The sequence below is a fragment of the Ammodytes marinus genome (genome assembly GCF_949987685.1).
Source record: "Ammodytes marinus genome assembly, chromosome: 22".
NCBI classification, from domain to species: Eukaryota; Metazoa; Chordata; class Actinopteri; order Uranoscopiformes; family Ammodytidae; genus Ammodytes; species Ammodytes marinus.
In genome coordinates, this window is record NC_137226.1 from 1,315,293 (window position 1) to 1,327,792 (window position 12,500).

The following is a 12,500-nucleotide window of genomic DNA, read 5'->3' on the forward strand; positions in this document are numbered from 1 at the left end:
TTGAGGCCATCTGCACAAAGCACAACGTAGCTGTTCTAATGGGTTTGTTGTTGTGTGAGTGAGTGAGTGAGTGAGCACGCACCTGTCTGTCTGTCTGTCTGTCTGTCTGTCTGTCTGTCTGTCTGTCTGTCTGTCTGTCTGTCTGTTAAAGAGTGAGTGTCTCTCTGTCTGTCTGCCTGTCTGTCTGTCTGTCTGTCTGTCTGTCTGTCTGTCTGTGTCTGTGTGTGTGAGTGAGTGAACGCGCGCCTGTGTGTGTGTGTGTGTGTGTGTGTGTGTGTGTCTGTCTGTCTGTCTGTTAGAGAGTGAGTGTCAGTCTGTCTGTCTGTCTGTCTGTCTGTCTGTCTGTCTGTCTGTCTGTCTGTCTGTCTGTCTGCCTGTCCTTACCGTCAGCGGGTTGTGGTTGATGTTGCGTAGCCGGGGCAGGGCGACAGGCGAGGTGGTCTGAGAGCCGCTGTGTCCAGGGGAGTAGACCGGCTCGCCCACTTTGCCTGGAAGAAAGACAGACAGTTTGGGGTTAAAGGGGCACTGTGTAACATTTTAAGTAATTTATTAGCTACAATCAATATCCTCATTCATAAATATGACCTCATTGGTGTAAAATCACCTCTTCCAATAATCTGAATGATCCTCCTGAGCGGAGAATTACAAATATTAATATTACATTTTGTACATTGAGAGGGTAAGTCTCATGTTTTCTAGAAAAACTTTCTAGAACTTTCTAGATTATGTCATATTACACAGTGCCCCTTTAAAGGTGTGTAATATATATGACATCATCGAGAAAGTTCTACAAAGTTCTAGAATGCAACACTCCCTGGGTAACCCCACCCCTTTCGAATAATAACAGAAGCTACAGTGGCCTTCAAGGACCAGAACAATTCTGAAAAATGCACCTGATGACATTCCAACCATGACACTTCCAACATGGCGGTGCCCATGCCTTGGTCCAAGGTATGGAGAAATATGGACATATATGAGACCCTTTCTAAGAGAAAAAATTATAATTCTAAAAGAAAAAATCAGCTATTATGCACTAAATTAAACGCACTTATGGATATTGTAATTATTTTCTACCAAGTCTACTATGAAAAAAATCCCCAAATTCTACACTGCAAGTTTAAGTTTGATTATCTCAGTCATACAATGATTTCAATGTAGTTTGGCCTAAATGGTAAATGGACTCCACTTATATAGCGCTTTTCCCTGGTTTTTTTACAGACTCAAAGCGCTTTACATTGTTTTGTACACATTCACCCAACCCCACACACATTCATAGCCAGGTCCAGACTATCATACTTAATTTAATTTGTACAGAAGGTCTGGAATCGCTCAATTGACAAACGTTCCCTTTCTGCCGGTCCAATCAGCGAACAAAGGGAGTGGCTCAGAAGTCACGACCAAACGTTATGCGATTGGTTGGCAGATCCAGAGTGGCACTGGGCACATCCAATAGTTTTAAAACTAACAGACACCCGCCTTCAAGTGAGTTAACGTTTGTCAATTGAGCGATTCCAGACCTTCTGTACAAATGAAATGCAGTACGATGGTCTGGTAGCACCAGGCTAGTAATATGTAGCATATAGAGTCTAGTTTTCGTCCCAGGCGCTAGGTGTTAGCATGTTTGAGCTCTGACAAACTAGTGTCATTATGCTGCAGGCTGACGACATCGTGAAACAGTGTCAACCTTTAGAGTACAAGATGTGTGGATGCCTCTGCTGCATGCCACATATCACATGACATGACAGCGCCCCCGAAACAGATCCTTATGTAACACACACACACACACACACACACACACACACACACACACAGTATCAGCCAGAGGAGAAGGCCACTCAATCTCCTAAAATATTACGGAGAAAGACGCCAGTGTTTTCATGGAGACAAAAAACAATCATGGATAGATTAGATAAGTTTACAGACGAGACGACTGAACACACACACACACACACACACACACACACACACACACACACACACACACACACACACACACACACACACACACACACACACACACACACACACACACACACACACACACACACACACACACACACACACACACACACACACACACACACACACACACACACACACACACACACTTATTTCCGTCCAATACCTCTTTCCTGAAATGCACCCTACTTCTTGGGATTTTTCTGTCCCCCCCCCCCCCTGCACCAGTGTCAGGGGGGGGGACACTAGTTCGTAAGCGCTGCCATACTGAGAAATACAGAGAGAGTTTTGTAGGAGCTGATAATAGGCTTAATCAACTTTGTGTCAACTCGTTTGGTGATGGCTTGAATGTAGCCGCCATTCATTTATATAGAAAAAGTTACGCACTATAGCTTTAAAGTGCCTCTTTTGACAGTGAACACACACCTAATACACAGTGTTAATATCTGAACTTCAATAAAACGTCTTGGCCGGACCGACCCGGGCTAAAGCCACAGGTTAACTCGGGGTAAGGAGGATGAGCGTTTTAATTTAGCCTGATAATCCACTAATACACCGCCTGCCTGTCTCACACACACACACTCTCTCACACTCTCTCACACACTCACTCACACAGTCTTACTCTCTCACTCACACACACACACACACACACACACACACACACACACACACACACACACACACACACACACACACACACACACACACACACACGCACGCACGCACACACAGACAGAGTTCAGACAGTGATAAGAAGTGGCACTTTGGACGACTTTCGTTCTAACTTCCAACATTGTAGTTATAGAGCCACGTCCTGTCCCGCCAAAATAAAATACACAATCATAACAATAAGATGATAGCGTACCGTTGTCTACTTTACCAAAAATATTTGTGTAAAATGTGCTTAAAGGGGCACTGCGTAACATTTTAAGTAATGTGTTAGCTAAAATCAATATCCTCGTTCATAAAAATGTCCTCATTGGTGTAAAATGTTATGATTTATGATTTCTGTCATTTATATGGAAAAGTTACGCACTGTAGCTTTAATGGAAAGAGGAATCAAAAGCGCTGCGATGAGTGAGTAGCTTTGTGCAGGTTGACACGGACAGATGGTCTCTGCTGCTTCTAATCTGAATGCTCACTGTAATCCTGCTAATGAGGATCACACACACACACACACACACACACACACACAATGACATAATGCATTCCCTTGCCCATTACCCTAACCATCCAAACTAAATGCCTAACCCCAACCCTTACACTAACCCTAACATAAACCTAATTCATACCTGAACCTTAAAACCTAGTGTTAACCCTCAAACAGCCCTTTAAAGGCCTGTCCTTAAAACCTAGTGTTAACCCTCAAACAGCCCTTTAAAGGCCTGTCCTTAAAACCTAGTGTTAACCCTCAAACAGCCCTTTAAAGTCCTTAAAACCTAGTGTTAACCCTCAAACAGCCCTTTAAAGGCCTGTCCTTAAAACCTAGTGTTAACCCTCAAACAGCCCTTTAAAGGCCTGTCCCAAAGTGAGAACCGGACAAAATGTCCTCACTTTCCAAAACTCAAATTGGTTTTCACAGAAATTGTTGTACAAAAATAAAAGTACACAAAAACACACACACACACACACACACACACACACACACACACACACAGTGTCAGTGTCAGACACACACACACACACACACACACACACACACACACACACACACACACACACACACACACACACACACACACACACACACACACACACACACACACACAGAAACACACACACGCCCTGCAGACCTCCAGACTGCACCCAGAGACATGGACATAAAGTGCAGACGCAGCACAAACACACTGCAGTAAAAACCCAATGCGGCCGCATCCCTACTGTCTAATGATGGAACTATCAATACGTTCTGATCATCTTATCAATACACACACACACACACACACACACACAGAGACACAAACACACACACACAGAGACACAAACACACACACACACAAACACAGAGAGACACACACACACACACACACACACACACACACACACACACACACACACACACACACACACACACACACACACACACACACAGTACAGACAGGTAGCAGATCAAGAGTTAGAGATATTCACTGATTCTGACAAAAAGTGATTTTGACAACAAGCGTTCTCCAGAATCACAAAATACCACGAACATCAATCTAAAAAGTGTCAATGTTTTTTTTAGACTGTCATTCAAAATGTCCGCCCTTTCTTCACCAATACTAGTCATGAGGCCACTGTACCCAGCAGCATGTACAGTACATACATATAGAGTTACATACATAGAGTGCACTCACAGTATGTCATTTAAGAAAGAGGTGTGTGTGTGTGTGTGTGTGTGCCAGATGCCATGCTAAAGAGAGTGGAAAGGTGAACTTGACACCGCGCTAGCATCCGAGGCATGCTGCTCGACTGGACCGGTGGGAAGCATCTACAACGTGACCACACACACACACACACACACACACACACACACACACACACACACACACACACACACACACACACACACACACACACACACACACACACACACACACACACACACACACACACACACACACACACACACACACACACACACACACACACACACACACACACACACACACACGCTGATCGTGAGGAGATATTCACTGATTTTGAGGAAAAGTGATTTTGACAACAAGCGTTCTCCAGAATCACTGACTGCACCTTTAACACTATGTCTGACAACATATAAACTAAAAGCCCACAATGTAATACAGTGTAGTGTAGTATGCTAGTTAGCCCCACATGCTAATGTTTGCAGCACACACACACACACACACACACACACACACACACACACACACACACACACACACACACACACACACACACACACACACACACACACACACACACACACACACACACACACACACACACACACACACACACACACACACACACACACACACACACACACACACACACACTTGTATTTTTGGTTTTGGAAGACAAAGGCCCCGTGTAAACAACGCCTGGAGGAGTTGAGCAGTAAATACTCCAGACCGGTTCAACTGCTTTGCTTTTGTTATTGTTTTTTTTTTTTACATTTAATTTCCCTAAACAGACAAGAGGCTGAAAGGTGTTCCCCGGTATCTGATTATAACAATACAACAAACAGGCTGTCAACCACTCGCTGTCAAAACATATAAGACTGTGGGGCGACTGTGGCTCAGTTGGTAGAGCGTGTCGGCTGATGATCAAAGGGTTGGAGGTTCGATTCCCGCCCTGCCACTTGTGTCATGGTTGTTGTGTCCTTGGGCAAGACACTTCACCCACCTTGCCTCGTGTGAATGTCGATAGTAAGCCTGCTATTGGTGTATGAATGTGTGTGTGAATGGTAACGTGGGAAAGGAAAACAGGTCTCCCTTGAAAAAGAGTCTTCGGTCTCAATGGGATTTACCTGTATAAATAAAGGTTAAAAAAAAATATATATATATATATATATAACACATTATAATAGCTCTTTATCATGTACACTGACACGTTAATAACATAATACTAACTATCCAGGCTGAATTGATCTGTTAAGGGGGAGGACTAGATAATAATAATAAATATTGGATATATATAGCGGCGCTTTTCAAAGCACTCAAAGCTCTTTACAGGGTTCCAGGTTCCATTCATTCACACACAGTCATACCGGTGGCGGAAGCGTGGCTGCCATTCAGCGCCTACGGCCCCTCCGACCACCACCTCAAACATACAGCTGTCATACACATTCACACAAGGCAAGGTGGGTGAAGTGTCTTGCCCAAGGACACAACAACCATGACACAAGTGGCAGGGCGGGGATCGAACCTCCAACCCTTCGATCATTGGCCGACCCGCTCCACCACCTGAGCCACAGTCTTCCTCTTACCCCCTATTTATTCATGTATTACTATTTAAACTGGTTTTTTTTTTATTGCTTGCATGATCGAAATAAAGACAATCACTCAATCAAGCAACAAGCGAACTAAATGCTGTATATAGTGTTGGTGCATTAAAATAGAAAGTAATACACTGAAACCACATCAGCCTAGAAGGAAAAACATATGAATCAATAAGTTCACACCACTAATTAGCTGGTGATAAAACTGCATGTAGTGGTGAGATTGTAGATGTCAACGCTCCCTTGCTAACCCCTCCCTTTAGAGGAGAATTTACAGAAGCTACGGTGGCCTTCAAGGACAAGAAGCTATAGTTACTAAAGATGGCATCATCATCCACCACTGCCTCAAGTCTTTCCACAATATCAAGTGATGAGGTGAAGATGTATTTAGTTATTTATTCTATAGTACTTCTTCTTCTTCTTGGTCTTCCAACAGGTGCATTCCCCCAGGACGCCCATATAAAAAACGTGTAAGGCCGTTAAGTTTGTCCGTTCTGTGTTACTGTAGAAACATGGCGGTGCAACATGGCGGCCTCAGCGCCCCGCTCCTATGTAGATATAAAACACTCATTCTAAGGTCATAAAAAAAACTTCTTTTTACACTTATATAGACAAATTAAAACATACTTATGATGACTATATTTCACTCCTACCAAGTCTGTTCTAAAAAATGCCACACAGACAGACACACACACACACACACACACACACACACACACACACACACACACACACACACACACACACACACACACACACACACACACACACACACACACACACACACACACACACACACACACACACACACACACACACACACACACACACACACACACACACACACACAAAATAGAATTGAAAAAGTTTAATTTTAAAAGTAAACAAAGCTACTAAGAACACTTAAAGTCGAAGTCAAAATGATTTCTATAGCACATTTAAAAACATCAGTCGACCAAAGTGCTGAACAAGATGCAATACAAAACAACATGTAAGAATCATGAGGAAAAAGTAAGAAGTCTCAACTTGTGTTAAAGGCCAATGCATCAAAAGTTTGTTGTCAAAAATCAGTGAATATCTCCTCACGATCCGCTTCCTGTCTGTACTGTGTGTGCGTTGAAAAAGATCCAGTGTTTAAACCTGCAGTGTGTAGAATTTTGGGTTTTATTTCCTAGCAGATTTTGTATAAAATAATTATAATATCCATAAGTACGTTTAATTTAGTGCATAATAGCTGACAAAATGTTAGAATTATTATTATTTCCCTTAGAAAGGGTCTCATATATGTCCATATTACTCCATACCTTGGACCAAGGCCTTGGCGCCGCCATGTTGGAAGTGTCATAGTTGGAATGTCATCAGGTGCATTGTTTAGAATTTAGAATTGTTCTTGTCCTTGAAGGCCACTGTAGCTTCTGTTATTATTCAAAAGGGGTTACCCAGGGAGCGTTGCATTCTAGAACTTTCTTGATGATGTCATATTACACACTGTACCTTTAATACACAGCTTATAGGCTCATGTAAACAAATGGGCCACCGTAGCTTTAGTCTACATGCCCGTTTACAGAGCCTAGGCTGTGTATTTACACCGGATCTCTTGTCAACGCACACACAGTAGCCGTATATACCTACAGACAGGTAGCGGATCGTGAGGAGATATTCATTGATTTTGACAGAAAGTGATTTTAAAGACAAGCGTTCTCCAGAATCACTGACTACACCTTTAAAAATACCAAACGAGAAAGCAGCTGACCCTTCACTGAACTGAACCGAAGCTTTCTTCATTTCTGTCTGTTGAGCTGAAGGCCAGGAATTACCCAGCAACCGACCCCACACACACACACACAGACACACACACACACACACTGAAAGACACTAAACAAGACACGAAACGCCTTTAAATACACAATCTAACATCGCGCACACACCTTTAAGACACCGACAAATAAAATACACTCACCAAACACGACCCATAAGAGCTAAATAATACCGGACACAGACACTGCTGCTGTCACTTCACAGCTAAAAATACACCTGACAGAGCTATGCTACTCCTCTCTCTCTCTCTATCGCTCTCTACCTATTCTATCTCTCATTTATCTAAAACAATAACATGAGCCTACAGGTAATTAAATAAGCATAATAGAAGGAGGTTCCTATCACTCTCCGAGCACAACACAGCCCTTCCCTTCCCAACTGTTTTCCTCCGTCTCCTGCCCCTAGTAGCAACATGCGATTCACACTGAAACAACCGGGATGAGATCGGCGGTGTGTGGGCCTTTGCCACGCCGTCTCAGAGGTACCGAAAGGCGGCCAGAGAAGGCTATGCTCACCCGTCGGGAGGACCGCGGATCCGGGCTTCTTGGTTAACATGGCGGCCGCTCTCCTCTCCTCTGGCTCGGGACCGACACAGTGAGAGAGGGGACGCCTCCTCTTCCTCCGTCCACAACTCCGCCTCTTCCCCCTTTCTTTACTCCTCCTTCTTTCTAATCCCCTGTTCAATCCTACTATGTATGGTCCAACCATGGCTACTGTAGGTCCATAGGCCTACTAACTAATTACTAACTAGCAAAACTCAGGGACCCCCATTAATGATCCAAAACACCTAAAACTATGTTTTCATAATCAATAAAAAATAATATATATATATATATGTTTTATATTTTATCATTTAATATAGCCTAATATATTAAAATGTGGCAGTTATATTTAGTCATTTTTTGAGAGTATAAATTAAAAGTGGCGATGCAAAATGCACTTTTTTTTCTTTTTTTAGAACTTTTAATTGAAACATAAATTGTTAAATTTTCCTTAACGTTGTAATTTGGTTTTCAAATTTCAAATTTAAATTATTAATTTTAATTATATATTTAAATGTAAACTTCAAGGCAAGATATTACAAATTATGTTTTAATTAAAAGAAAAAGTGTTATTGTGCATAGCCATAACTTACATTGACAAAAAGGTCCAACAAATTAATTTTCATATTAAATTATATGATAGATAGATAGATAGATAGATAGATAGATAGATAGATAGATAGATAGATAGATAGATAGATAGATCGATAGATCGATAGATAGATAGATAGATAGATAGATAGATAGATAGATAGATAGATAGATAGATAGATAGATAGATAGATAGATAGATAGATAGATAGATAGATAGATAGAGTAACATCATAGCTACCTGAATCTGATTACATTTGTCCCTGGTTTCTTTCTGACCCCTACTGTCTGTTACTTGTGTTGCCGTCACATATGAATTTCCTCCTTAACAATCAATCAAGTCTTATCTGAAAATAACCACAAAACAAAACATGAATTTAGTCATAGGCCTACAATTATTATTTGTTTAAAGTTGCAATATTATTATTATTATTTTTTTACCAAAACATCTTTAGAAACTTAAATAGATCTAGCAGCAGGTAAAAATGTTCCGTATATGATAATAAAATAATAAAAATAAAATAAAAAATAAAATAAATATTTTTGTAAATTTGTTTAGTTTGGGTCCTACGCATCCTTTCGAAAAAAAATAATTATAATTTGAAAAATGAAAATTTAACTGAAATTTTTTAAATATTTCGTAAAATAAATAAAATATAGGCTATCATTTTCAAGTAACAGTGTTAAGAAAAAGGTGCGACAAACCAACAAACAAATGACAATGTTAAATAAAATCAAAGAAACAACTGTTTTCTTTGAGTAAATTATATATAGGCTACAGTAGGACTATACAGCATTACTCAAACTACATGAAACCATAGCAACACAACTGATGCAAGTTCAAACTTAAAGTTACATTAAAGGTGCATTGTGTAATATTGGAATATTTAGTGGCATCAAGTTGCAAAAGTTCTGGATAGCAACGCTCCCTTGGTAACCGCTTTCGAATAATAACAGAAGCTACGGTGGCCTTCAAGGACAAGAAGCTACAGTTACTAAAGATGGCATCATCATCCACCACTGCCTCAAGTCTTTCCTACAATATCAAGAGATGAGGTGAAGATGTATTTAATTGGTTGTTTATTCTATAGTACTATATTCTACACACTGTGGCTTTAACTAGAAGACACTCACCACTTTGGCCAGCAGTAGGTTGAAGCGCGAAGGAGGATACACACAGATATCGATGCTGATGTGCAAACTGCTCTTCTTCATATCCAACTTATTATTATTTCAGCACTTTCCAAACACAGACAGAGTGTGACAGTGTGTGTGTGTGTGGCTGCCGGGGGCGACCAATAACATGTTTACATTATGACATCACATACACAGAGCCCTGACTGCAAGTTACAGGAACAGTGTTGGGTTGTGTTGACGACAAAGGTTGTTCACTCAACGTGTGTGTGTGTGTGTGTGTGTGTGTGTGTGTGTGTGTGTGTGTGTGTGTGTGTGTGTGTGTGTGTGTGTGAGAGAGTGTGCAAAATGTCTTCAAACTAAGTTTGAAGACATTTTTGGAAAGTGAGACAATTAGTTTTGATGGTTATTGAGTAAGGGGCTAGGGAATGCATTGAGTGTCCTCACAAGTATAGCCATACGATCATGTGTGTGTGTGTGTGTGTGTGTGTGTGTGTGTGTGTGTGTGTGTGTGTGAGAGAGTGTGCAAAATGTCTTCAAACTAAGTTTGAAGACATTTTTGGAAAGTGAGACAATTAGTTTTGATGGTTATTGAGTAAGGGGCTAGGGAATGCATTGAGTGTCCTCACAAGTATAGCCATACGATCATGTGTGTGTGTGTGTGTGTGTGTGTGTGTGTGTGTGTGTGTGTGTGTGTGTGTGTGTGTGTGTGTGTGTGTGTGTGTGTGTGTGTGTGTGTGTGTGTGTGTGTGTGTGTGTGAGTATTTGTGTTTGTGTGTGTCTCTGGAAATGCTACAACCACCCACTGTTTAGCTGTTTGACTTACAATATAATCACAGTACTACTTAAAATATACTGCCATCTAGCGGTATGGCTGCATTACTACACACCATACGTTGCTTAAAGCTGGGGTATATGATTTCTGATTGGTCAAAGTTAACATGAGCGGGACACTTTGACCAATCAGAGCGAGGCTCCGATTCTCTGTTCTTATTGGCTGTCGGGACTGTCCATTCACTTTGGCACGACTTTGTTGGTGTAGAGTGTGTCAGGGAGGGACCAAAGAGAACAAGTGGAGCGGTTGAGGTATTTGGTTTCAAATCTCTATCCCAACTGCCATTTTCTCCCCAAATCCTCCACCCCAGATTTAAGACTCACTTGTTTTGCATTGGCCTTCAACACAAGTTCAGCTTTTGAGTAACTTCTGTTTTTTATATGTTGCTTATTTTATCTGTTGTGTTTTTTAAATAAATTTTATTCTTAGACGTATTTTTTTTTACTATGCTTTCAGTGCCCCCGACTCCTGGAACATCTTACAGCAACAAATTAAACTAAATACCTTCATATCCTTTAACCAATTTAAACAAACTATCTTAAATCTGCCAAACTCTACCTGTAACTGTTTTAATTAGGCTATATTGTACTTTCACCCATTTCATTTTAATTGCTGCCACTCTTCACCACTGTGTAAATGTTTCAATTGTTTTTTTCTCTTCACCTGTTGTTGTGTATTTGATGTATTTGCATTGAATATTGTTTATGTATTGTTGTTTTTCCTTTGAATTTGTTTTGAACTCGACGTCATTGTAAATGAGGGTCACCCCTCAATTGGTCTCTCGAGGATAAATAAAAGTTAAATGAAATGAAAATTAAATTTCCTACGCACATTGTAAAGCACTTTGTGACTGCAGGCTGTGAAAAGCGCCGTACAGCTCTGGAAAAAAAATGAAGAGACCACTCCAAATGTTCAGTGTCTCTCGTTTGACTATTTTTAGGCATATGTTTGAGTAGAATGAACATTTTGGTTTTATTCTATAAACTACTGACAACATTTCTAACAAATTCACAATACACTTTTTGTCATTGACCAATTCAAACATATTATCTTAAACCTGCAGTGTGTAGAATTTTGGGTTTTATTTCCTAGCAGATTTTGTTGAAAGTAATTATAATATCCATAAGTACATTTAATTTAGTGCATAATAGCTGAAAAAAAAGCTTTGAATTATTATTTTTTCCCTTAGAAAGGGTCTCATATATGTCCATATTTCTGCATATTTTGGACCAAGGCCTAGTGCCGCCATCTTCAAAGTGTCATAGTTGGAATGTCATCAGGTGCATTGTTTAACATTTAGAATTGTTCTTGTCCTTGAAGGCCACTGTAGCTTCTGTTATTATTCGAAAGGGGTGGGGTTACCCAGGGAGCGTTGCATTCTAGAACTTTGTAGAACTTTCTTGATGATGTCATATTACACACTGCACCTTTAAATCTGCCGAATTCTACTTGTAACTGATTCAATTTGACTATATTGTACTTTCACCCACTTCATTGTATTTCCAGCCATTCTACATCTCTGTCTAAATGTTCAATTGTTTTTTTTTCTTTATCAATTGTTTTGTATTTGATTTGATTATTGTGTTTGTGTTGTTGTTTTTGCTTTGTACTTGTTTGACTCGACATCATTGCAAATGAGGGTCACACACACACACACTCACACACACACACACACTCA

At 40.5% G+C, this 12,500-nt stretch overlaps 1 protein-coding gene across 1 annotated transcript in view; it reads right to left on the bottom strand.

Annotated features, from left to right (window-relative positions):
* The window catches only part of dyrk2 (dual-specificity tyrosine-(Y)-phosphorylation regulated kinase 2), a 14,909-nt gene extending 6,611 nt beyond the window's left edge, over positions 1–8,298 (bottom strand). The window contains exons 1-2 of the mRNA XM_080051467.1: positions 8,236–8,298; positions 385–488 (exon numbers count right to left, since the gene is read on the bottom strand). Coding sequence (XP_079907593.1) covers positions 385–488; positions 8,236–8,275 — 144 coding nt within the window. The 5' untranslated portion in view covers positions 8,276–8,298. The remainder of the gene's footprint in view (positions 1–384; positions 489–8,235) is intronic.
* Between the last annotated feature and the right edge of the window lie 4,202 nt (positions 8,299–12,500).